Raw genomic sequence first — 27,247 nt, forward strand, 5'->3', positions numbered from 1 at the left:
GGGAGGCTGCTGCAAGGGGAGCGCGACTCCGCCGGCCTCGCCAAGCTCTGAGTCCAGCAGGCCCTGTTGCCAGCCCAGCGCCCCAGCGCCGCCACCAGCAGGGCTGCCGCCGCCGCCAAAGCCTGAGGCCCTCCCACTCGGGACACCCGCGACCGCCGGCCCTGCCGCATCTCTGCTGCGCTGCTTGAGGAGTGTGGGGCGGGACCCAAGGAGGAAGGGCCGCCCCACTGCCGCCAGACCCGGAGCAAGGAATCGGCCTTCTTTGCAGGAGCAGCTGAGGTGCCTCGGAGGCCGCGCGGCTCCTGGCCTCGGATATTTGACAGCCTTCCCGCCAACCCTGGCGCTGCGTTTCATTGGTAGAGCTGCTGCCATGTGGCGTCGCCTCTACCAATGAAACGCAGCGCCGGGGTGAGGGATGACCCTGCGGAGCGGAGCAGGGTCCTAGTGCTCCTTCTCTGCTCGCTTAACTCCCTGCTCTCCCCTCCCCTGAGCGACGCGGCTGGCGGAGGGAAAAGGGAGGCCGCCGTGCAGCTCACCCACTTGCTGGGGCGCCCCTCAGCGCCCAGGCACCCTGGCGCAACGCACCACTAGAGCCAATGGGCGAGCCGGGCCTGGAAACATGCTTCTAGGATGGTAGCCTAGTGAAATGTATCTGAACTTGGACACCACCTAGTGGCTTTTTGAGCGGGTTCTAATAGAATGATTTGGAATGTCAGGAAAAAGCACAATTTGCTCCTCTCTCTTCCATGCTAAGAAAATTATTATTATTATTATTTAGCATTATTTATTCAATTTACATACCGCCCTTTATGAAAAGATCCCAGGGCGGTACACAGCATTAAAAGCACACTACAGAACATCAGTGATAAAAGCATAGTAAAAAGTATACCGACAGACAGCCTACTCATAAAATAGTCATCATAATAGCTTCATTTTGCAGGCCATAGATTATTTAATAGTCATGTTGCTGTTGTTGTTTAGTGGTTGAGTCATGTCCAACTCTTCGTGACCCCATGGACCAGAGCACGCCAGGCACTCCTGTCTTCCACTGCCTCCCGCAGTTTGGTCAAACTCATGTTCGTAGCTTCGAGAACACTGTCCAACCATCTCGTCCTCTGTCGTCCCCTGCTCCTAGTGCCCTCCATCTTTCCCAACATCAGGGTCTTTTCCAGGGAGTCTTCTCTTCTCATGAGGTGGCCAAAGTACTGGAGCAGGCATCCCCAAACTGCGGCCCTCCAGATGTTTTGGCCTACCACTCCCATGATCCCTAGCTAACAGGACCAGTGGTCAGGGATGGTGGGAATTGTAGTCCAAAACATCTGGTGGGCCGAAGTTTGGGGGTGCCTGTATTGGAGCCTCAGCTTCAGGATCTGTCCTTCCATTGAGCACTCCGGGCTGATTTCCTTCAGAATGGATAGGTTTTATCTTCTTGCAGTCCATAATAGTCATAGGCCTGGGTAAAAATGGCATGTTTTTGCCTGGCATCTAAAGAAGATATATAATAACGGCACCAGGCAAGCTTGTTTGGAAGAAACCCATACATTTGTAAAAAAATATATCGAAATGCATTGTGTTGGGGGGAAATGGCTGGTGCATGTTAGTCAAAACCGGATACAAAATTGTGTTTTGGAGGAGAAAATCATGCTAAAATGCTTGTGAATTTTCATCGATTTTTTAAAAAAATCACAAATGACTGCAGAAAGATGGAAAACTTGATAGAAAAAAGAAGCTTGATTGATTTGTCCAACCTTCCCTGTGATTAACTGCCCCACAACACGTAGTTTAGCTTTTGTGTGATAAACCCATAATGTTCTGCATTGCGGAGGCGTCTGGTCCTTTCTTTCCCCGCTGCCAAAGGTATTCTGCATATATGGCAATGATCTACTCTCAGGGCCGGATTTAGGTTGGATGAGGCCTTAAGCTACTGAAGGTAACAGGGCCCTTTCTATGTCCTTTGTCAACAAAAAATTGTCCCTGTTTTTTTATGTTGAATATATGCTATATGGTAATTTGTCAACCTAATAGGTATCTAAAGCCATTTGCACATAACAAAAGATGTATTTTATCAAAGTAATTGTTGGACTGAAATACGTTTAAGAAGAAGTATATTAATAGTGAAATAATTATTAAGCTCTAACTTAAAATGATTATTTATATGGTTGTTGCTTTCATTTAATGGATCAATGGTCTCGTTAGAGAGTAAAATGTTAAATTGCTGCGTTAGGGATTGTTTTTAAATGTCTGGAATGGATTAATCCGTCTTGCGTTGCTTTCTATGGGAAAGCACGCCTTGGTTTTGGAACGCTTTGGTTTTGGAACGGACTTACGGAATGGATTAAGTTTGAGAACCAAGGTACCACTGTATATAGGTAAAGGTAAAGGGGCCCCTGACCATCAGGTCCATCGTGTCCGACTCTGGGGTTGCGGCGCTCATCTCACTCTATAGGCCGAGGGAGCCGGCGTTTGTCCGCAGACAGCTTCTGGGTCATGTGGCCAGCATGACAAAGCTGCTTCTGGCAAACCAAAGCAGCGCACGGAAACGCCGTTTACCTTCCTGCCGGAGCAGTCCCTATTTATCTACTTGCACTTTGATGTGCTTTCGAACTGCTAGGTGGGCAGGAGCTGGGACCGATCAACGGGAGCTCACCCCGTTGCAGGGATTCGAAGCGCCAACCTTCTGATCAGTGGTACCTCTACTTACGAATTTAATGCGTTCCGAACGCACATCCATAAGTCGAAAAAAATTGTAAGTCGAATCCCATAGGAATGCATTGGGAGAAAAAATTCGTAAGTAGAAAAAATCCTATCTAAACCGCATTCAAGATGGCGGACGGAGCTCCATTCGTAAGTAGAAACATTCATAAGTAGAGTTATTCGTAAGTAGAGGTACCACTGTATATAGAAATGAGCAAATCAGTGATATTTTAAGGAGCAGGCTAGCAGGCAGGGCACATTACTTAATCGTAGGAGCCTACACAAAAAACAAAACAAAACACTGTTGCTGTATGTGGGTTTTATTTTATTTGGGTTTTTTTCTTATATTTTGGAAATGTACGGTACACCCAGGGTGTTTTTTCCTTTAAATTTTTTTGGGGGCCCTAAGCTATAGCTTGTTTAGCTTATACATAAATCTGGCACTGCCTGCTCTGCAAGGGCGAAGCAAGCAGGTCCAACGTCTTCTTCCAACAGGGGCTTAATAGGAGCAAAGCAAGGCGAGAAGCGCCCTTTGTTGCAGAGGTATGTAAGCTCGCCTTCCTGGGCTGAGTCGGAGGAAGAGCACACTGAGCCCAGGTAAATCTCTATGCTTCTTGCACATTTTTTGGCCCCAGAAGCCAATGTCAAAGTTGCACCTCACATGTTTCCCCCCTCCCCCCGAGTAGGCTATTGCTTTCTGATGAATGGTGGTAATTGTTTTCCTCCTAACTCCCTACCTAGAAAATGTCTGGGAGTTGTAGTCCAGAGCATATGGAGGTCACTGCTAGGGCTGGAGGAGGAGAAATTTGATTCAGTTCACATTTAATGGCAAACCTGCCTAATTTGAAATTTGCACTTCTCCGAATTGCTGCAACGCAGTTTCCCGTCCATGTAATGTGCACAAAAATCTATATGGGAAAAGTGTGCATAGAAATGCATATGTTAATGAAGGTAACATACAAAATGCATTGCGTTAGGGGAAAATTGGTTTGCAGTGTCGAATAAGAAAAATTAAATGCAAAGTTATTCACTGAAGAGTTTTTGTGAGGACTTTTTTTAAAAAAATCGTTGCAAACTGATGTGGAGTTCTGAAACTAAAAAAAGAGATACAAAAATTGACAGATTGGTCCATCCAGAGTTGGATAACCCTGGTTTAAGCCATAGTTGTACAGCACATTTGTGTGTGAGAGATGGAAGTTTCTGCAATTTCCTTCTATCAAGAGAACATTCAATGGAAATATTTTGAAGGAGTCTCCCCATAAGCCTCTTTCCAAGAGTTACACATGTCCAGAGAAGGTGATTGCAAGTACCTGAAATCCAGGTCCCTCTTTATAGTGGCCCCCTTTTTGTCTTGCTCTCTTCCAAGGAGATTCATCTAACCAGCTTATTTTAGTATTTTAAGAAAGCCTCTTTTATTCTCACTTAAAAAAAGAGAGGCGCTTTTGTGGTCTGGGATACTGTCTAGACCAGGGATAGCCAACGTGGTGCTCTTGGGGCTCCAATTCCGAAGTTGGAAAATGTTGTTGGGCTTGAGTCTTCTTGCAGGCTTCCCAGAGGCCTCTGATTGTGAGAACAGAATGCTGGACTGGGAGGAGGCAATTGACCCTATTGAGTGGGGTGGTTCTTAGCTCTTAAGTCAATGGTCACAAATGGTGGGAACTGTAGTTCAACAGGATATCAAAACTGTCTGTAGGTTTTCTCTTGTAGATATTTGTAGCTGGTTGTACAATTTCAATTAAAGCTTAACTGCATACTGTTGTAGTTACAGGTAGGCAGCCGTGTTGGTCTGACATAGTCGAAACAAAATTTAAAAAATTCCTTCCAGTAGCACCTTAGAGACCAACCAAGTTTGTCATTGGTATGAGCTTTCGTGTGCATGCACACAAACTTAGTTGGTCTCTGAGGTGCTACTAGAGGGAATTTATTTATTTTGCATACTGTTGGACTGGGTTGTGTTTAATACCGTGAGATGGCTTGGGGGCCAGTTTGGCTAGGGAAATGGATTAAAACTGTAAGGATGATAATATCCTGGAGGAAAAGTGATTTCCTGTGTTGGGAAGGAAATGTTGCAGAGGACTAGAAACTCTGCAATTGGCAAATGCCCCTAATGCCCACCTGGAGTTTTGTGTAGCAACCCAAAGCATGTAAAGTAATTCCCTCTCATACGGTTGCTTTGAGCATTTGAGGGGCTAATCCTTTTGTCAAAGCAATGCATAAGGTCGCCAGCTGACGGCACCCTTACATGAAATTCTCCCTTACAGAAACACTCCTTTGGAACCGCCGGCTCCTGAGACACAAGGAAGCAGAGCTTGGAAGCTGAGCGAAAAGGAAAGCAGCTCATCGAAATGGGGGCTGCACTCACTGTAAGTGGCGGAGGGAAAGTGCATGCTTGGAATTTGGGGTTTTTTCAAGCGACTGAATCTTAGTCGGTGGCAGCAAATAAAGGCAGCTCCTGAGTAGGGAGGGCGAGGAATTCAGTTCACATTTAAAGGTGAACATACACATGGTGTGACCGGTATTTATTTCTGATGTCCATCTGTTGACACATCAACAGATCAACAGAGATTTCCCATTGCCCACGCAGATCCTTGGAGAGGTTAACAATATTACATTGTTAAATTGTGGGGCTGTAATGTTAAGACACAGATCCTGACCCCCTCTTCTTTTGTCTCCTGTTCCTTGCCTACCTACCCATTTTGGTCCTCCTCGTGGCCCAACCCATTTCTGATGGTGGCTCAACCGTTCTAAAACCAAAATTCTAAAAAGGGAAATTGGAGCACATTTCGGCAGGTCCTCGCTGCATGGTTCTCCATGATTCCAATGAAGATCTTCAGATTTACTTTAGCACATGTTGGAACACAACAAATTGCTGCAAGTCTCGATTGCCTATGCTGTTGCCAACTGAGTCTTAGCACACCAAAAGTCCTAAAACACTGTTGCCAACTGAGTCCTAAAACACCAAAAGTCTCCTCCCCACATGCCTTTTCTTCCCTACAGGTGTAGCAGATTCTTCTCTTGGGCTTCCTCTCTCCAGACTGCCATCTGCAGGACCAGCAAGACTCTCTTCATCTCCGTCTTTGCGGTGGTGCTCCTTGCTGTTCTTTCGACCTTCCTCCTGGGCTTCTCCTTCCAGAGGCCAGCAGAAGGAGCCCCTGTTGGGCCAGGGGATGCTTGGACATCCGTGCAGCAGCTGCTGTGGCCATATACTCGCCTCCAGCACCAAGCTCCACCTCCTGTATAATTCACTGGTGGGAGTTCAAGATGAGGTACCTTTCGGACATCAAGATGGGGCGCCGTCTTGCCGTGTGGTTTTCAATGGGCAGGTGCAAAGGGGTAGATACTCCAAGCTCCCTGAACTTTCAGCGTCATCCAAGGTCCCCATGCACCAAAGAATGCAGCTTCCAGATACAGCATCTCGGTGTTTCCGGAAGCCCTGCCCTTGCAAGTTATTTCCTGATATTTCTGTTCAAAACGAAACACAGTTTGATGCTTTCTGGCACCGCAAGTCTGCCTTCTGATTTTTTAAAAAATCTCTCTTCCCTCCCTCCCCCAATTGTACTGAATCTGCAAGCTCTTTGGAAACATGTTTTAGGAAGCACTTGGGAGTGAATATAGTTTGTCCACAAACAGCTTACAAAGTAAGGTATTTATTTATTTTTTTCCCGGGGGAAAAAATGCATCTGAAATGTTGAGCCTATCGCAAACGTCAACCTCTTTATTTTATCGACAGGAGTGTCTTCGACTCAATAAAGTTCTTAAGCGGTGCGTGGCTTCTCAAGAGTACGTTAGTATCTTGGTAGAAAGCAGCAGCTGGTACACGGCGTCAATGAAAAGGTGGTGGGCCTCCTTGATTCTCTCCATTGCTTCTTCGCTGCCCAAGTCTTTGATCAGGTGGTAAAGGGTGGAGTGGAATTCAGTGTCCTCTGCTATATTCTTTGAGAAGTGGTTGCTCTCCTCGGTGAGCTGGAGCCTCTGAGCTCTCTGCCCGTTGAACATCACGAGGAGCCATTTTTCTTCCCATACCGGCTCTTGTTTAAGGTGTTCACAGATCTACCAACAGGACAGGCAGGAGTCGTTATAGCCAATAACCTGATGGGCTTGGAAGTAGTACTGTTTGTCTGTTTAGAAAAATGGGGGGGGGGGCCTGAAATCTTCCTTTTTCAGAGGGGCTAACCAGTGGGACTCCAGCTCCCATTGGCCCCAGCCAGCATGGCCGACGGCTAGGGATGATGGAGACTGCAGTCATATGGAAAGGATAGTCCTTGGGGTGGTGGGGTGTACAAGTCGGGTTTCAGTTGCTGAAGGCTGAAACAAGCTTTGCACACTCACTCACTGCTAGGTATCAGCACTACCATCCCCTAATCCAGGCATGTCAAACCTGCGGCCCTCCAGATGTTTTGGCCTACAACTCCCATGATCCCTAGCTAGCAGGACCAGTGGTTGGGGAAGATGGGAATTGTAGTCCAAAACATCTGGAGGGCCGCAGGTTTGACATGCCTGCCCTAATCCCTACATTCTAGGCCAGGCATAGGCAAACTAGGCCCTCCAGATGTTTTGGGACTACACCTCCCATCACCCCTAACTAACAGGACTAGTGGTCAGAGATGATGGGAATTGTAGTCCCCAAACATCTGGAGGGCCAAGTTTGCCTATGCCTGTTCTAGGCATTCCTGCAGGCTTCCTTGTCAGAAAGCTATGCTAGGACCGCCCGCCCCCCACCTGCCCTATTGCTGCATAGGAGAACCTGGACTGATGCAAATTGCTCCCCCCCCCCCCGGCTTCCTGAAATGTCTCTTTTGAACACTTTCTATGGACTGATAAGCTTCCTCCTCGTGTGCACCCCTTAACCATCATTTTCCCCAAAAAAGCATTGTATATAGCCTGGCATCTTCATCATTCGTGCTAACCAGGTTTGCTCTTGTAACCAACCTGAAAGCACCTAGTTAATGTGAATTGTAATGCTATATAAAGGTAAAGGAACTGCTAGGTTGGCAGGAGCTGGGACCAAGCAACGGGAGCTCACCCCGTCACAGGGATTCGAACCGCCGACCTTCTGATCAGCAAGCCCTAGGCTCAGTGATTTAATCCACAGCGCCACCCGCATGCTATATAACCATGGTTTAAACCAGTGCTCCCCAAACTTGGGTTTCCAGCTGTTCTTGGACTCCCACCATCCCTAGCGAGCAAGACCAGTGGTCAGGGATGATGGGAATTGTAGTCCAAAAGCTGTTGGGGATCCCAGTTTGGTTTGCTTAAACCTGCGTTTCCCAGCGTGCAAAGGGGAAGCCAGGCACCATTCTGATCCCTGAAGCAGGGTTGGTGAGCACTGGGTGTCTATGTCCAGATTCTGAGATGGCAAAATGCCTCTACCAGGTGGTCTTCCCTGCCTGCCTTGCCCCTGGCTACCTGCTTGCCTAGGAGAGGAGGGCAAGGCACACGAAAGCTTCCTGCTCCTGTTTGTAGAATGCAGGGAGGGAGCTTGGAAAGGAAACCAGCGGTAGAAAGGAGAAACAGGGCAAGTGGAGAAGATATTCCTGGTGGTTTGTGGGATGCTCTCAGCAGCGATACCTGCCCTGCACAAATGAAGGGCAGGGATTCTGGCACAGCCCATTCGTACCTTGAAGACCACATTTTCCTCTCCGCTCAGCAAGTTCCACTTGCTCCAGCTGAAGGCAAAGGAAGATGCAATGAGTGCCATTTGCTGGTAACTGGTGATTTCTGCTAGAAGTGTCTAAAAACAAGAAGATAGAAACAGAAGGCTTGAAACACCTCTCCACCTGAAAGCATTCGACATCACAGCCGTCACTTTGTAATGGAAGGTGGGATCTTGTGTTCTGTTAAATTGCCCCCAGATCAGTAAAATAAATGTTGGCCATGGCTCTCAACATGAGGCATGCTAACACAAACCACCACTCTATGTTCACTTGTAATAATAATAATAATAATTTATTTATACCCCACCCACCTGGCTGGGTTTCCCCAGCCACTCTGGGCGGCTTCCAACAGATATATTAGAATACACTAATTACTTAAAAGATTAAAAGCTTCCCTAAACAGGGCTGCCTTCAGATGTCCTCTAAAAGTCTGGTAGTTATTTTTCTTTTTGACATCTGGTGGGAGGGCGTTCCTCAGGGTGGGTGCCACTACCGAGAGGCCCTCTGCCTGGTTGCCTGTAACTAGGCTTCTCACAGAGAGGGAACCACCAGAAGGCCCTCGGCACTGGACTCAGTGTCCGGGCAGAGCGATGGAGGTGGAGACGCTCCTTCAGGTATACTGGACTGAGGCCGTTATAACATGCAGAGACAGGCTGCGGCGGATTTAGCAGACAAGACCAATAGTGGGTCCAACAGTCAAGAAGGCGGTTTCTGCACATGCTGTAGAGGGAAGGGAGGGGCAGATAGGGCTCATCGACCTGGGAAGGTAGCCCATCTAGGAGAAGGAAAACTCTGGCCCTAAACCTCCACTGCCTTTTGGGATATCTTTGGGAGAAGCAAAGGCTCAGGAGAAAACCCTACACAAATCCTAAGTGGAGTCCCTAAGACAGTTGGATGGCACCTTATATACCACCTTCCAACAATTCCTACAGCCAGGCTGCTACTAAACATCTTGCTCTGCTTTTCTTTGGGTCACATCAGCGAGGCTGAGATGGGGGTCTTGTCATTTGGGCACCCAAGGACCTCCATATACACTGCCCTAGCCTTGCACCCCGGGGAGGTCACTTCAGTTTGACTTCTCCCATGGAGGTACACTCCATTGCCTCTTGAGACAGACAGATGCTAACAACATATAAAGGCAAGGAGGATGGGGCAGAGCTCCAAGAACCTCCGGCCTTCCAGGTTTGGCTGGGCAACAATTCTCGCCACCCTTGGATAATGTAGCTATGCTGGCTCGGGCTGATGGGGCGACAGAAATTCATACCTAAGTTATGTATTCTAGCACAGAATATATTTAAATAGGGGGGGGGGTTTGAATGCACACATTTCTAAATGTATTTTATCCTAAAATATGCTCTTCAAAATGCATTCGGTTCATTTTTTTTAGCCAAAATCCATTCTGAACACAAATCAGCTGTTTGCTTAAGAATGCTGATGGGGTACAATTCTCCATCCGCTGTAGTTGAGAGCTTGCATCATTTCAAATGATATTTTAGGCCTAAAGTGCCTTCTGCACTCCTTAAGTTTCATTTTGACCTTCCCGGTCATCTATTTGGCAGCTCAGCTATTCGCTTCCAGTCATGCTTTTTGTATGCTGCCCTGGAATCTTCTGAAAAATGAGGCATTGCAACCAAAAGTAAGATATGAATGGATGTAGACAGTTAGCCCTGGTGTCTTTACCTTTTTGTTGATGGAGACGTACTTAGGAGAGTATTCCGCCGGGAAGATATTCATTCCAGCCCTCTTCAGAGCAATGGTGAGAGCTAGGGGACTCATCCACACCCCTCTCAGCTCAGAAAGAAGAGTGGTGTCTTCCATGGTGGTGATTCCAGCTAACATACACTGATTGAGCTGCCTCCAGGAGCAAAGCAAGGGTTATCGTCAGTTTGCTGTCATCATGCCGTAAACATCTGGCAACCAAATGCACACTTCTTCCTCTGCTCTCCCAAATTAAAGATGGAAGTTCACTTTCCACCTTACAGCAGAGAAGGGTTACTTCTGGAGTATAGGGGAATATCACACTGCCAGCTGGCAAATCTGCGGCACACCTAATAGATTCTGACTCCTATCAACCCCAGTTAGCATGGCCACAGGTCACAGATGATAGGAGTTGTAGACAGGCAACATCTTGGAAGCCACCGATTCCACATTCCTGGCTATTCTCAGAGATGAGCCGGTGCCACATCCTTCTCTCCCAGTCTCAGATGTGGGCATGGATGTAAACAAGCCCACGACAGCAAGTCAAATGCAGATGGGGCAGGCCCTTTGCAAGAGCAGATAGTTCTGTTGTGGCGCTGGAGCAAAAGCAGCTGAAAAATGCAATGCCAGCCAATTCAGGACCCCTGACCATAAAAAGATAAAGGTGGCCACTCTGCACCTAACTTTACATTGCAGATGTAAATGATAAATTTAAGAACTACTACAGATCAGTATGCAGGGCAGATAGGGTATACATGTTGCCATCTATCTGCCAGGGAACCACAGGCCACTGGGAAGCTAAACTCTTGCAATCCCTCCCCTGATCACACTCCTATTGGAGATTGTGCATATTGGCTGGGAAATGTGCACAATCACCCCTTTATTTTATTTTATTTTATTCATTTATTAAATTTGTTTGACGCCCTTCATCCATAGATCTCAGGGCGGTTCACAACCTAATGGACAGATTCTGGGCACGTTCTACATGAGGCCTGGTGAATGTGCACAATGGCCGGTTGTTATGCACATTAACCACTCGATGTACTGGGGTAAGAAGTTGGGTAGAATTGTCCCTACACCTATTTTTCCTTGTATGGCCACAAGTAAAAGGGCTAGAGGAATACTTTTTCTACAAAAAGAAAAGAAGGAAAGTTTTTAATTTTAAAAAGCTCTTAAAAGGCCCCTGAAATATCCTGCAAACTCTACGATCCTGCAAACTCTACAGCCCTACGGCCCATTGCATTGTGCAGAACTTCCTTCCTGGTTAACATACAGACGGACTTGGTCTACAGGATGTAGCTGCGTACCTTGATTTGAATCTGCACCTCAGCAAAGGTGGTGAGGATGGTGAGGAAGGCTTCGTCGGGCCCATTGGGCCGGAGTTCCCACGACTGGTAGGGCATGTTGAGGTGGGCATCCTGCATCAGCGTTACGGTGAAGAAGCCATTCATTTTGAAACCAATCTCTTTCTCTTGCATGTTGTAGACCACATCCCCGATGTCGTCCGTTCTCCAGTATTTCGCTTTCAAAGGAACAAAGGAAGAGGGTTTCGTTTGGTACCCCCAAAAGGCACGGAGTCACAGAGAGCATGTAGGAAGCTGCCTTATACCACATCAAGTGTCTCATCCATCTAGCCCAGTAATGTTGGCTCTGACTGGCAGCAGCTCTCCGGGGTCTCAGAGAAGTCTCACCTGAAACCAGGTCCTTTCAGCTTAGCAGTGGGCAAATGCCAACCTGGAGGCAAAACTGAACCCGGCACAGGTCCCAGCTTGACCCATGAGGCCAATCCCCCACTCCCCAGCCCATCTGCCCCACATGTGACAGCAGGTGTGGGGCAGATAGAGATGTGGCTGCAAAGGATCAACTGAGAACTGTAACATGCATTTTCAATTGCTCCTTTTGCAAGCGGGGCTTGCTGTCCATGCTGACTAGCAAGCCCTGCTTGGATCAACACTTACGGGAAGGCCAAAAGCCCAAATACTACTTTGCACTGCTGGTCTGAATTCAAACTGGTGGTGCAGAGGATATGATTCGGAAGGCTTCACCCCAAAAGGCAAAACATTACTCTGGGCCATCTGACATCATTCTAATCTCAGCAACTGGTGGGTGGGCAACCTTCAAAATGACCTGCAGGGGGTGGGGTGGTCATAATCCAGCCCACTGGCCAGAATTTGTTCCTCACCCCCGTTTTAGTTGGAGATGCCCAGGGACAGAAACTAGCAAAGTACGTTCTCTGTCATCCATCTCTTCCCCCAAGATGTTCAGGACAAATGTTCCCCAGTGTTGTACATCTGACGCCTGCCTGTGGCTTGTGCGAAGCTGTTTCCCCTCCGTTTTTTTGCTCATTCTGAAATGGCGTATTTGTTTCTATCCTTTTAACAAGCCATTCAAATGCACTGCAAAGTGCAGGCAGAGGTTCTAGCTGTCTATCATCTTCACTTTACCAGGAATGCCTCTGGGCCTCATTCGGAGGTCTGGTGGGGAGGTGGGCAGGAAGTGCTTAATCCTTTTCTTGGAGGAGGTGTGCAACTCATACTGATTTCTACACACACACACACATGCCTATTTGTAACCTGCAAGGCAGATGGAGGTAAAAAATAATTGTAGGGGGAAAGAGTGTCAGAGGAGAACTGATGGAGCGAGAAAGGGTTAAGCAATCCCGATCCGCCAGTTCTCCCCCTGCAAATGCTCTATCCCCCCATTGGCGTCACCACGTAGATAAAGGCTGCAATTGAGCAACTGGTTGCATCAGCTGTTTATGGACGCATCAGACCTTTGGAATCCCATCTTGCAATCAGAGGCTCTTCAAAATAGATCACGCTGTCAAGCAGTCGGACCGTGAGCCCTACAGTCACGGAAGAAGGATCCTCGTTTTCGTCACATGTTGCCTCGTAGGGGTACATCTCCAAGCCTGTATCCAGCACCTTTGGCAAGTAGCAGAGAAGACGCAACAGCCATGTTTGTTAAGAATCACTCAGTCGTCTACCGTTGTCTTTGATTTTGCAGCGTGAAACATCACTGTGGTCTGAAAAATGGACCTATTTCACCCAGCGAGTCAGGCTCACTTCTGATTCGCATTCCCAAGCAACCAAATATATTTCTTGGCTTGGAAGCACAAATTTCAGTAGCCTGAGCTCCTCATTTCAGATGTGAGGGGCTATAGCTCAAAACATTGTTTGTTTGTTTTTCTCCAGATCAAAACTTAAGCTGGAGAAGAACCTGAATCTTCCGCGTCTGCCAAATTTCATTTATGAATTGCTTCCTGTGAAGCCGCTTCACGATAACAGAACTGTGAAATCCGCAATAAAAAGGTATATATAAACAAATCCTTCCTATATAAACACGTTTTTTAAAAGAAAAATCTCATTTAAAAACAATGAATTTCAAATCCAATGCAGATACCAAATGAGATTTTAAAAACCTCCACTTAAAAGCCTGCTTAAAGAGGAAGGTTTACAACAGGCCTTGAAATGATAACAAAGATGGTGCCTGTCTGATACATAGTGGGAGGGAGTTTCAAAGGGTAAGGGGCCACCACGTTAAAGGCCAAGTTCCTACATGGGGCACAACAGACGACCTGATAAGGCGGCTTCTAGAAGACGCCCTCTCCTGCAGAGCACAGGAGACCATCTTTTCAGTATCTTGGTCCCAAGCTGTATAGGAATTTGAACACCAGTACCTTGAGCTCATTCCTCCACCTGCCCACCTGGCTTGCTGCTCAGAGAGCAGTGTTACTGGCTAAAAAGCAACAGGAGCATGGCAGATGCTAGAGAAGGGGATTGAGGAGAAATATTAAGGGGAAATGCCTTTTTCCAGAATCCAAGTGTGCCAATAAAACATGGGAAGGGTGTCTAGAGACCTACGGAGCAATGTTTGATCCATTAGCAAAAACGGAAGTTACCAGTGTCCGGGTAAGAAGGGCTCTTTTGGCAAGCAAAGCACATTTCTACTCATTTCCTCTTAAGATGAAACTCACTTCCACCATGGTCCAGCCTTTGACGAGTTTGGCTTGAGGCGGGAGCTTCAGGGCATCGAAATGGTAAACACCGCCCACCGGGATGAACTGGTTCAAATCCACGACGTGTTCTTCCAAAGGTTGGGATTCGCTGATGCCAATAATCCGCAGGGATGAGATGTGAACTGGGGGGGGGGGGAACCCCACACAGTGTTAGTGTATGCAAATTTATGCATGCAGAGAAAAAGGACGAGAAAGGGTTGCACTTGCCCCTGCAGCTGATCAAGCGTGTGTCAGAAAACTTGTGGGAGTAAAGTTAAAGGTAAAGGGACCCCTGACTATTAGGTCCAGTCATGACCAACTCTGGGGTTGCAGCGCTCATCTCGCTCTATTGGCCAAGGGAGCCGGCGTACAGCTTCCAGGTCATGTGGACAGCATGACAAAGCCACTTCTGGCGAACCAGAGCAGCACACGGAAATGCCGTTTACCTTCCCGCCGGAGCGGTACCTATTTATCTACTTGCACTTTGACATGCTTTCGAACCGCTAGGTTGGCAGGAGCTGGGACCGAACAACAGGAGCTCACCCTGTCACGGGGATTCGAACCGCCGACCACCTGATCGGCAAGCCCTAGGCTCTGTGGTTTAACCCACAGCGCCACCCGTGTCCCTTTGACTTGTGGGAGTGAGTCAGCACAAAATAAAGTATAAATACCCTTCTATTTGTGGTAAGTTAGCCTTTTGTTATAATCTATGTTGGATAGCTACAGGGAGGATGCGTTAATGGAAATACCTTTTATTACTGACCTTACCCAAACTGGGGCATAGGTAGGCAAACTAAGGCCCGGGGGCCGGATCCAGCCCAATCGCCTTCTAAATCCAGCCGGTCCTGGAATCAGTGTGGGGTTTTTTTACTCTAACCATGCACTATTTTGAGGTTATTGTTGGGGAGGGCAGCACTGGAAAAGCTGCTCTATTTGGGTCCCAAATTGATTCAGGCTTTCATATACAAATAGAATCCTAGAATTGTAGAATCAGAAGGGATCCCAAAGGGCCATCAAGTTCAACCCCCTGCAATGCAGAAATCACAGAGCAGAGAACAAACACCATGTTTGGCACGATACATTGACAAAAAACATTGACTGCAAAGCATAGCTGCCAAGTTTTCCCTTTTCTCGCACGGAAGCCTATTCAGCATAAGGGAAAATCCCTTAAAAAAAGGGATAACTTGGCAGCTATGCTGCAAAGTATCAGTAAATATATTCCAGATACAGTCATACCTCGGAGGTCGAACGGAATCCGTTCCGGAAGTCCGTTCGACTTCCAAAGCGTGGCTTCTGGTTGGCTGCTGGAAGCTCTTGCAGCCAATCAGAAGCCACCGAAGTCCCATCGGATGTTCAGCTTCCAAAAGAACGTTTGAAAACCAGAACACTCACTTCCGGTTTTCGATCGTTCGGGAGCCGAAATGTACGAGTTCAAGGGTGTTCAAGAACCGAGGTGTGATTGTATCAGAAATTATCAGTTGCAATGAGTGAGTTAAAAAGGCAAACATTATTATTATTATTATTATTATTATTATTATTATTATTATTCATTCCCCATCCATCTGGTAGGGTTTCCCCAGCCACTCTGGGCAGTTTGCAGCATATATAAAAACATAGTAAAACATCAAACATTAAAAACTTCCTGATAACAGGGCTGCCTTTAGAAGTCTTCTAAAAGTTGTGTAGTTCTTTATCTCCTTGACATGTGATGGGAAGGTGTTCCACAGGGACACCATCTCCTGGGGTCAAAGTATATTTAATCGTTACATTAAATATATATCATGTCTACAGATGCCAGGGACGATGGGGAGCTGGAGTCCAGCAACACATGGGCCGGTCCTGGGACAGCTCAGTTGGTAGAGCATGAGACTTTTAATCTCAGGGTCATGGGTTCGAGCCCCACGTGGGGCAAAAGAGTCCTGCATTGCAGGGGGTTGGACTAGATGATTCTTTGACTACATCCCCATCCCTGCTTTAAACCGACACCATTATTCAACAGTCAGCGCACAGAAAGCTTGACTGAGTACCTCTGGAAACAGATTTCAAGATGCTGGCGCTCTTGTCAAAAACTTTATCCATGCTCCCCTCCTCCTCACTGGTGCTCTTCACTTCCAAGCTGGAGGAATTATGCAAGGCACTCTAAAAACAATAAACAAACACCCTGCTGCAGATGCCGGCCTGCTACATCCTTTGTTAGGGAAACTGTAGATGGGAAACTTCTCAGGGCACAGTGAGGGCTAGGGTATTGACTTCATCTCTGAATTGGTTTTCAAATAAACTTTACTAGTGCAGATTATCAATACACAATCTACATGTCCAAAATATTAAGAACATCCATATTTAAAGAACTGTTTTTTAATCTTTTATATAAAACACAAACCATTTTACCATTACAGAGCTAAAAATAAATGTTATAGATCAGAGGTTCCCAAACTAAGGCCCGGGGGCCGGATGCGGCCCAATCACCTTCTAAATCCGGCCCGCGGACGGTCCAGGAATCAGCATGTTTTTACATGAGTAGATTGTGTCCTTTTATTTAAAATACATCTCCTGGTTATTTGTGGGGCATAGGAATTCATACATTCCCCCCCTCCAAAAAATATATAGCCTGGCCCCCACAAGGTCTGAGGGACAGTGGACTGGCCCCCTGCTGAAAAAGTTTGCTGACCCCTGTTATAGATAGATGTCAATGAAACTAAAGGGCTGCAGGTACTTCAACTGTTTTCTGACATGGTCTTCATTTTGTTTAAAGCTTTTTAATTTTCCTTGAATACCTTAATTTTATGTCCACGTAGGTACAAATAATCAGTTCCTTGCCTTGAAATTCGCAGCTCTCCTTTGATGCAAGTCACCAGATTCTGCTCACAAATACTTCTGCTAAACCTCCCTCCTTAAGGAGAGCCTCTAGTTTAACAATATTCCTCATTAAATCAAATTTATTCATCTGATTTTTCTCTCACACAAGCCTTGGCATAAGGTATTCCATCTAGACCAGGCACCCCCAAACTTCAGCCCTCCAGATGTTTTGGACTACAATTACCATCATCCCTGACCACTGGTCCTCTTAGTTAGGGATCATGGGAGTTGTAGGCCAAAACATCTGGAGGGCCGCAGTTTGGGGATGCCTAATCTAGACTCATGAAATATAGAGCCTGATCTTGTCGGTTTACTCTTATGTGCTCTTTTACATAGTAAATGCAACCGTAGATCTAAGGGTACCTCATAACAGAATATCTCTTGGAGAACTGTGGAAACCTTTTGCCAAAATGTTTTCCCTTTATTAAAGGCAAAGGTAAAGGGGACCCCTGACCATTAGGTCCAGTCGTGACCGACTCTGGGGTTGCGCCGCTCATCTCGCGTTATTGGCCGAGGTAGCCGGCGTCATGTGGCCAGCATGACTAAGCCGCTTCTGGCGAACCAGAGCAGCGCACGGAAACGCCGTTTACCTTACCTATTTATCTACTTGCACTGTGACATGCTTTCGAACTGCTAGGTTGGCAGGAGCTGGGACCGAGCAACGGGAGCTCACCCCATCGCGGGGATTCGAACTGCCGACCTTCTGATCGGCAACTCCAAGGCTCAGTGGTTTACACCACAGCACCACCCGCATCCCTAGTAGTAGTAGTAGTAAAGGTAAAGGGACCCCTGACCATTAGGTCCAGTTGTGACTGACTCTGGGGTTGTGGCGCTCATCTCACGTTATTGGCCGCGGGAGCCTGCGTACAGCTTCCAGGTCATGTCATATTCCCCCCTTCTACAACAAATTTAATTGGGCATTGGAGGTCCCAAAGCTGAGGAGGAGGAATGTTTTCATCGGGTGCCTAAAATATATATAATGAAGGCGCCAGGTCAACCTCCCTGGGGAGAGCTTCCCACAAATGGGGAGCCACTGCAGATAAGGCCCTGTTCTTGTGTTGCCACCCTCCGGACCTCTCATGGAGGAGGCACACAAAGGAGGGCCTCAGAAGATGATCTTGGGGTCCGGGTAGGTTCATATGGAGAGAAGCGAACCTTGAGGTAAAATCTGCCACAGAGGCTTGGGGGAACCTCAGGGACAGATTTTGAGGGTGCACAGAAGGGGAAAGGAAGGGGAAGTCCTTGCTGTGTGAATGAAATGCTACGATGGAAACAACCCTACATTCTTACTACAGAGGCAATTTGCTTCATAACTCTTGTCTCTTATCAATCTACTACACTAAGCCAATGATGCCCTCTTCCCCCTCAGCCAACCCTTACCTTTAGATGTTCTGTCTTGCTTTCCTGACTAACTTCTCCTACAAGCTTACGGCCCTTTTTCCCTTTCTTGACCACGCTACTCACGGATTTCACCGTTTTGATGGGGGGCATCTCCAGCTTTGGGGGCTCGGTAGGGAAAGTCCGGAAAGGGGACAAATGGTCGTAATGGGTGTGCAAGATGCGCACGGCCACATCGCAAATGGCCAGCGACTTCGGGAGCTCAAACCCGTTCCATGGCTCCCTCTGGTCGTCGTGAAAGATCTGGCTGCGGAACCTGGTTGCAAAGAACGCAGACACAATTATGCACCACAAGAACGGTCTTACAAACTCTGACCCATCTCAATATCTTTCCCCCCATCTATTTTGTAAGTCTCCTATGAATACAAACATTGCATAGTTAAAATTTGATATTTTCTAATGTGTTGCCCTCTGCACTGTTGCTGGGTGGATATGAGGGTAAACCGTATGAGTCACGTGTTTGCCCATGTGGCTCATCGGAAGTGGAAACAAATTTGCATGTGTTGCTGCACTGCAGTCTCTACGAGGATCTACGCCTGACCTTTATCACCGCAGCCTTACAAAAGCTTAAAAATGAACCAGAATCCCAATGTCTGAGAGCCTTGATAGAAGACAAGGTCCCTAAAATTACGATCAATGTTGCCAAATTCTGTGTCTCTGCTATCAGACGCAGGAAACAAGAGCTTTCCAATGTCAATACGCAGGCGAATGCGAATATCTAATTTTATCTATGTCCTTTAATTGTAAAGTGTTGATATGGCCTAATTTGTATTGAAATTGTCCTCTGTTTATTTCTGTGTTACCCTTTGTTGAATAGCTGTATGAGTTGATTTGGTCTGTGACCGTTTAATAAAATTTGATTTTATTTGATATTTTATATATGATACATTCATTTACATCCCAATTTATTTTCCTTTTTTTATATACTTTTCATGAATATGTAAAGAAAAACTGAATTGTATTCATTTCAGCAAGACAAGCATAACAGAAAAGAGAGGGGGCGGATTTGAACACCATGGATCTCATTAGAGGGAGGGGGAGAAAAGAAGGAGAATAAAAATCCTGCTAACATCACTGACTTATACCAGAACCAACACTTCTTAATGTAACCCGATTCCAAAACAATGGCCTAGTTCTCACATAACTAAGCTATAGTTTGTTTAACAGCCCTGGCGCTAACCACATGTTGTCCTAAAGACAATCAAACAAACCATGGCTTGTTTCTCCAAAGTTGGTATTGTTTTCCAGCTGTTCTTGCCTCATGCCTTTGCAGCCGGGTGGGCGTCCATCCAAACCACAATTACAACAAATCAAGCGCTGTAAACCAACAAGCCAGAGCAGCTTCAAATCATGGTTTGTTGGCAGCAAACAAACCATAGTTAAGCCACTGGATAAAGTTCAGATAATTACACAAGCCATGGTTTAGTAAACTACAGTGGCACCTTTAGAAGGCGATCCGTTCCACGGCGCTCTTCGGAAGTCGAATCCTTCGTAAGTCGATGCGTCCATTTTGTGCATGCGCAAAGTGCGATTTTGCACTTTGCGCCTGCGCAGACCGCGCACGCCGCTTCTGCGCAGGCGCAGAACGCACGCACGGCAAAGATACTTCCGGGTTTGCCGACTTTTTTATGTTTGTGCTTCTATCCTATTCCTTGAAAATTAATAAAAACTTTTAAAGAAAAGAAACCTCTGCCCTTTCAATTCCCAGGGCAGCACTAAAGGAAGGGATGGATGGATGGATGGATGAATGATTAATTAACGAGGGAAAGATGAACGAATAGATAAATGCATAAAGGTTGATGTAGTTTTAAAAAATGTTTTTAAAAGGTTAACAGCCGACCTGAGGTGTGGGAGATCGGCAAGACTGACAAAACAGCAACAGGCTGGCATGCACCCCTGTCATTGCAGGTAAGGGACTCACCTGAGTAGAGTTCAGCAACAGGGTCCTGTGCTAAGGAATCTTGTGGAATCTTTTCCTTGGAGGTCTTTCAAGGAAAGGCTGGGCCATTCAGAGATGCTTTAAATGGAGAGCATCTGACATTAAGGAAAGAGGCTGGACTAGAAGATGCTAATACCTAGGTAACCATCATCTAGCGACTCCACTTGATCAATATGTCAAATGTTACCTGACCAGGACATGCGACCAGACTGTGTTATCATGGCTCCCAGTCGAAAAGGAAAGCTTTTCAACGAGCCCCCTCTCCTCTTCAAACGCTTACTTTGGAACTTTCTTGAGATTTGCCCAAATGCACAATGTAACGTTCTGCTCCTTAATGACAACCTCCATGTTCCCGCTTTCGGATTCTGCATAGCTGCTGGCTTCCTGCACAGAACATTGAAACGGAGAGAATTAAGGCTTGCCGCACAAATAAGTGATGCACATAGACCCTTCTTGAGAGCAAGTCGCATTGGAATGACCAGTGGGAGTTGCCTCCATGGAAAGAGAATCGGGAGTAAAAATATCTCAATGCAATCTTACAGGAAGAAAAGCCATAAACTCCCCCAGATTTCTAACTGACATATTCTCAGGATCCTTGCAAGTGATCCCACCCATTTTTCTTCCTGTCATTGTGGTGCAATGGGTCAGTGTGTCTGGATGTTAGCCAGAAAGTCGGTGGTTCGAGCCCTCCCAGGAACGGCTGTGGGCGCAAGATTCCTGCATTGCAGAAACTCTACAGTTCTATGATTCTATGTGCTAACGCCAATTACTTTGGAGTACTTTCAACACGGGACACGGGTGGCGCTGTGGGTCAAACCACAGAGCCTAGGGCTTGCCGATCAGAAGGTTGGCAGTTCGAATCCCCGCGACGGGATGAGCTCCCATTGCTCGGTCCCAGATACTGCCAACCTAGCAGTTTGAAAGCACGTCAAAGTGCAAGTATATAAATAGGTACCGCTACAGCGGGAAAGTAAACGGCATTTCCATGTGCTGCTCTGGTTCGCCAGAAGTGGCTTTGTCATGCTGGCCACATGACCTGGAAGCTGTATGCTGGCTCCCTCGGCCAATAATGCGAGATGAGCACCGCAACCCCAGAGTCGGTCACAACTGGACCTAATGGTCAAGGGTCCCTTTACCTTTACCTTTACCTTCCACACATTAGGTGGAGCAAAACCAAGTTTGTGAACCAAGGAATACCTGGCAGGTATCTGCAGCCAATCCGGTCTACGATATGTATTGACCACATGATAATACAGGTTTCTAAACCCTTGTGCCCATACACACATTACATTTTAGGTGCAATTCAAACCAAACGAGCCATAATGTGTGCATCAGCCCTCAAGACACTAGCGGAAGGTGGGCTGGAGGCAGCTTACCTGATCTCCCAGGAAGTGAAACCATGCAGCTTCCTAGGAGTAGCGAGGTGGCAGGGAGGTCTACACAGTGCAAATGCACCGGTGGAGGCAATCTAGCCTCCTAAAAAGGTAAAAGGTAAAGGACCCCTGGATGGTTAAGTCCAGTCAAAGGCAACTATTGAGTTGTGGCACTCATCTCGCTTTCATAGAATCATAGAATCATAGAATCATAGAGTTGGAAGAGACCACAAGGGCCATCCAGTCCAACCCCCTGCCAAGCAGGAAACACCATCAAAGCATTCCTGACAGATGGCTGTCAAGCCTCTGCTTAAAGACCTCCAAAGAAGGAGACTCCACCACACTCCTTGGCAGCAAATTCCACTGCCGAACAGCTCTTACTGTCAGGAAGTTCTTCCTAATGTTTAGGTGGAATTTTCTTTCTTGTAGTTTGAATCCGTTGCTCCGTGTCCGCTTCTCTGGAGCAGCAGAAAACAACCGTTCTCCCTCCTCTATATGACATCCTTTTATATATTTGAACATGGTTATCATATCACCCCTTAACCTTCTCTTCTCCAGGCTAAACATACCCAGCTCCCTAAGCCGTTCCTCATAAGGCATCGTTTCCAGGCCTTTGACCATTTTGGTTGCCCTCTTCTGGACACGTTCCAGCTTATCAGTATCCTTCTTGAACTGTGGTGCCCAGAACTGGACACAATACTCCAGGTGGGGTCTGACCAGAGCAGAATACAGTGGTACTATTACTTCCCTTGATCTAGATGCTATACTCCTATTGATGCAGCCCAGAATTGCATTGGCTTTTTTAGCTGCTGCATCACACTGCTGACTCATGTCAAGTTTGTGGTCAACCAAAACTCCTAGATCCTTTTCACATGTACTGCTCTCAAGCCAGGTGTCTCCCATCCTGTATTTGTGCCTTTCATTTTTTTTGCCCAAGTGTAGTACTTTACATTTCTCCTTGTTAAAATTCATCTTGTTTGCTTTGGCCCAGTTGTCTAATCTGTTAAGGTCATTCTGAAGTGTGATCCTGTCCTCTGGGGTGTTAGCCACCCCTCCCAATTTGGTGTCATCTGCAAACTTGCTCAGGATTCCCTCAAGCCCATCATCCAAGTCATTGATAAAGATGTTGAACAAGACTGGGCCCAAGACAGAACCCTTTGGCACCCCACTAGTCACTACTCTCCAGGATGAGGAGGAGCCATTGATGAGCACCCTTTGGGTTCGGTCAGTAAGCCAGCTACAAATCCACTGAATGGTAGCATTGTCTAGCCCACATTTTACCAGCTTCTTTACAAGAATACCATGGGGCACTTTGTCAAAGGCCTTGCTGAAATCAAGATAGGCTACATCCACAGCGTTCCCTTCATCTACCAGGCTTGTAATTCTGTCAAAAAATGAGATCAGATTAGTCTGACATGACTTATTTTTCAGGAACCCATGCTGACTTTTAGTGATCACAGAGTTTCTTTCTAGGTGCTCACAGACTGTTTGCTTAATGATCTGCTCTAGAATCTTTCCTGGTATTGATGTCAGGCTGACTGGGCGGTAATTGTTTGGGTCCTCTCTTTTCCCCTTTTTGAAAATAGGGACAACATTTGCCCTCCTCCAGTCTGCTGGAACTTCGCCTGTTCTCCAGGAATTTTCAAAGATTATTGCCAGTGGTTCTGAAATCACCTCTGCCAGTTCTTTTAATACTCTTGGATGTAGTTCATCTGGCCCTGGAGACTTAAATACATCTAAACTAGCCAAGTATTCTTGTACTACCTCCTTACTCATTCTGGGCTGTGTTTCCCCTGCTGAATCATCTGCTCCATATTCTTCAGGTCGGGCGTTTTTTTCTTTCTTGGAGAAGACTGAGGCAAAGAAGGCATTGAGGAGTTCTGCCCTTTCTCTGTCCCCTGTTTGCATTTCACCATCTTCTCCTCTGAGTGACCCCACTGTTTCCTTGTTTTTCCTTTTGCTACGGACATACCCATAAAAGCCCTTTTTGTTGCTTTTAACCTCTCTGGCGAGCCTGAGTTCATTCTGTGCTTTAGCTTTTCTGACTTTGTCTCTACACGTGCTGGCTATATGTTTGAATTCCTCTCTGGAGATTTCCCCCCTTTTCCATTTTTTGTACATATCCCTTTTAAATCTTAACTCAGTCAAAAGTTCTTTAGATAGCCAGCCTGGCTTCTTTAGGCACCTTCCATGTTTCCGTCTCATTGGTATTGCCTGAAGTTGTGCTTTTAATATCTCCCTTTTAACAAACTCCCAACCATCATGAACTCCCTTCCCTTTTAGTATTACTGTCCATGGGATTTCACCCAGCGTTTCCCTAAGTTTTCTGAAGTCGGCTTTCTTAAAGTCTAGAATTTGGACCTTAGTATGCTTGGTTGCTCCTTTCCACTGGATAATAAACTCCAGAAGAGCATGGTCACTCCCACCTAATGATCCTGCCACTTCTACCCCACTAACCAAGTCATCACTATTGGTTAGGACCAGATCTAAAATGGCTGATCCTCTTGTTGCTTCTCCCACTTTCTGGACAATGAAGTTGTCTGCAAGGCCAGTGAGGAATCTGTTCGACCTTATGCTCTTGGCTGAGTTTGACATCCAACAAATATCAGGATAGTTGAAATCCCCCATTACTACTATCTCACTTCCTTTGGAATGCTTGGCCATCTGTTCCAGGAAGGCATCATCTGTGTCCTCAGTTTGGCTTGGGGATCTATAGTAAACTCCCACAATGAGATCACTGTTGTTTTTCTCTCCCTTAATTTTGACCCAGATACTCTCAATTTGGCTTTGAAGTTTTAAATCCTGGATCTCTTCACAGGTATACATATCCCTAACATATAAAGCTACTCCTCCTCCTTTCCTGTTTGGTCTATTTCTCTTAAATAGATTGTATCCCTCTATTACTACATTCCAGTCATGAGACTCATCCCACCAGGTTTCAGTGATGCCTATTATGTCATATTTAGTTTGCTGTACCAAGAGCTCAAGTTCATCTTGTTTATTTCCCATGCTCTGTGCATTAGTATACAGACATTGAAGACCGTTGATCATTCCCCCATGTCTCTTATTTAAGGATATTTTCGTCCCACCACTAGGTCTGCATGCTGCTTGCTCCATTTGGTCCTTGACATTCGGATGATCATCTTCAGCATTTGATAGACTCCTACCTTCAGGACCACTGTCTCCCTCCCCCACATAAGTCAGTTTAAAGCCCTCCTGATGAGGTTTTTGAGTTTCGTGGCAAAAACATTCCTCCCAACTTTTGTGAGGTGCAGTCCATCACTTGCCAGAAGTCCATCTTCAAGAAACTGCAGACCGTGATCTAGGAATCCAAACCGTTCCTGTTTGCACCATTTGCGAAGCCAGTTGTTCACTTCCCCTATTTTTCCCTCTCTCCCTGGGCCATGTCGTTCAACTGGGAGGACAGAAGAGATGACAATTTGTGCATCTAATTGCTTCAACTTCCTGCCCAGAGCCTCATAATCATTTTTGATCTTCTGTAAGCTATGGCTTGCAGTGTCATTGGTTCCCACATGCACCAAAAGGAAGGGGTATTTGTCGGTGGGTTTTATGATTCCTTGCAGCCGTTCTGTTACATCTTTGATCTTGGCCCCAGGTAGACAGCACACCTCTCGAGACATCTTGTCAGGCCCACAGATTACTGCTTCTGTACCCTTCAGTAGGGAATCCCCAATCACCACTACTCGCCTCTTCATAGGCTTGGTTGGGATTCTTCCATGTGCTGTCCCTTCCAAGGTTACCTGCATATTCCTAGAGGACTGACTTGGTTGCTCGTCTTCATATTCCTCATCAACTGTGATGAGGGAGAGATCCTCAGGTGGAGTCTGTTTCTCGTCTTCCATGAGCACTTCAAAACGGTTGTGTAATTCTAAGCACTCAGAGTGATCCCTGGGCCTTCTACTTCTATGAGTCACGTTCCTCCATACATCTGGCTGCTGTGTTGGGGAACTGACCTCCTCCTCAGGGAGATCCCCTGTCTCATCCTTGGTGCAGACAGTGTGCTCTGCTGCATCCAAGAAAAGCTCCAGCTCTTTAATTCTCTGGAGCGTAGATACACGCCCCTGAAGCTGCTGCACCTTCTCTTCCAGAAGGGCAACCTTGTTTTCTAGTAGGGCAACCAACTTGCAATTGTTGCAGGTGTAGCTACCCACATCCTTTGGCAAGAAAACAAACATTGCACAGGAATTGCAGGTGACAATGCTTGTTCCCTCCACCTCCATCTTGAAAACCTTGAGGTCAAGGGGGAAAGAGGAAGAGGCCTAGGTCCCCCCTAACAAACGTGTGAGACTTGCTGCCCTAGATCACAAAGATGGTTCAAACTGCGCGCGCCGCTAGGCGCGCGCCGCTGCACTCCAAGCTCTGACTAGCTCCGCCCACAGCTAATCACCTGAACTTCCTGACTCACACTTCTAGGTGAAAGGTCACAGCCAGAAACAAACAAGGTCACAGCCAGAAACAAACACCCACACAAGCCTGAACAGTCACCCAAATCCAAGAGGCAGCAGCCCTTCTGCTCCTTCCTCAGTCGCTGCACTCCAAGCTCTGACTAGCTCCGCCCACAGCTAATCACCTGAACTTCCTGACTCACACTTCTAGGTGAAAGGTCACAGCCAGAAACAAACAAGGTCACAGCCAGAAACAAACACCCACACAAGCCTGAACAGTCACCCAAATCCAAGAGGCAGCAGCCCTTCTGCTCCTTCCTCAGTCGCTGCACTCCAAGCTCTGACTAGCTCCGCCCACAGCTAATCACCTGAACTTCCTGACTCACACTTCTAGGTGAAAGGTCACAGCCAGAAACAAACAAGGTCACAGCCAGAAACAAACACCCACACAAGCCTGAACAGTCACCCAAATCCAAGAGGCAGCAGCCCTTCTGCTCCTTCCTCAGTCGCTGCACTCCAAGCTCTGACTAGCTCCGCCCACAGCTAATCACCTGAACTTCCTGACTCACACTTCTAGGTGAAAGGTCACAGCCAGAAACAAACAAGGTCACAGCCAGAAACAAACACCCACACAAGCCTGAACAGTCACCCAAATCCAAGAGGCAGCAGCCCTTCTGCTCCTTCCTCAGTCGCTGCACTCCAAGCTCTGACTAGCTCCGCCCACAGCTAATCACCTGAACTTCCTGACTCACACTTCTAGGTGAAAGGTCACAGCCAGAAACAAACAAGGTCACAGCCAGAAACAAACACCCACACAAGCCTGAACAGTCACCCAAATCCAAGAGGCAGCAGCCCTTCTGCTCCTTCCTCAGTCGCTGCACTCCAAGCTCTGACTGACTTTCAGGCCAAGGGAGCTGGCGTTTGTCCACAGACAGCTTTCCGGGTCATGTGGCCAGCATGACTAAACTGCTTCTGGCGCGATGGGACACCATGATGGAAGCCAGAGCGCATGGAAACGCCATTTACCTTCCCGCCCCAGTGGTACCTATTTATCTACTTTCACTGGTGTGCTTTCGAACTGCTAGGCAGGAGCTGGGGCAGAGCAACAGGCGCTCACTCCATCGCGGGGATTTGAACTGCCAACCTTCTGATCAGCAAGCCCAAGAGGCTCAGAGGTTTAGACCACAGCGCCGCTGCATTCACATCACCCTGCTGTCCCACCGATGGTAAGA

General features: G+C 46.9%; 2 protein-coding genes and 1 non-coding gene across 6 annotated transcripts in view; 2 read left to right on the forward strand and 1 right to left on the reverse strand.

Annotated features, from left to right (window-relative positions):
• IRAG2 (inositol 1,4,5-triphosphate receptor associated 2) overlaps nt 1-6,200 on the forward strand; it is a 56,890-nt gene extending 50,690 nt beyond the window's left edge. Inside the window, 3 exon segments of the mRNA XM_035126608.2 lie at nt 3,190-3,291; nt 4,956-5,057; nt 5,692-6,200. Coding sequence (XP_034982499.2) covers nt 3,190-3,291; nt 4,956-5,057; nt 5,692-5,935 — 448 coding nt within the window. The 3' untranslated portion in view covers nt 5,936-6,200.
• A 113-nt stretch (nt 6,201-6,313) lies between these two features.
• DNAI7 (dynein axonemal intermediate chain 7) overlaps nt 6,314-27,247 on the reverse strand; it is a 32,764-nt gene continuing 11,830 nt past the window's right edge. The window contains exons 8-16 of one of the 4 annotated variants that reach the window (XM_060279193.1): nt 20,517-20,620; nt 18,280-18,553; nt 16,071-16,182; nt 14,023-14,186; nt 12,820-12,970; nt 11,354-11,568; nt 10,029-10,199; nt 8,312-8,425; nt 6,314-6,744 (exon numbers count right to left, since the gene is read on the reverse strand). In XM_060279193.1, the coding sequence (XP_060135176.1) occupies nt 6,469-6,744; nt 8,312-8,425; nt 10,029-10,199; nt 11,354-11,568; nt 12,820-12,970; nt 14,023-14,186; nt 16,071-16,182; nt 18,280-18,553; nt 20,517-20,620 (1,581 nt within the window). In that variant the 3' untranslated portion in view covers nt 6,314-6,468. The remainder of the gene's footprint in view (nt 6,745-8,311; nt 8,426-10,028; nt 10,200-11,353; nt 11,569-12,819; nt 12,971-14,022; nt 14,187-16,070; nt 16,183-18,279; nt 18,554-20,516; nt 20,621-27,247) is intronic. The other 3 variants (XM_060279194.1, XM_060279195.1, XM_060279196.1) reach the window with 3 other exon arrangements.
• TRNAK-UUU (transfer RNA lysine (anticodon UUU)) lies at nt 15,880-15,954 on the forward strand. The gene has a single exon. It is a non-coding gene; the product is annotated as a tRNA-Lys (tRNA).

The sequence above is a fragment of the Zootoca vivipara genome, chromosome 10 (assembly GCF_963506605.1).
Source record: "Zootoca vivipara chromosome 10, rZooViv1.1, whole genome shotgun sequence".
Taxonomy (NCBI): domain Eukaryota; kingdom Metazoa; phylum Chordata; class Lepidosauria; order Squamata; family Lacertidae; genus Zootoca; species Zootoca vivipara.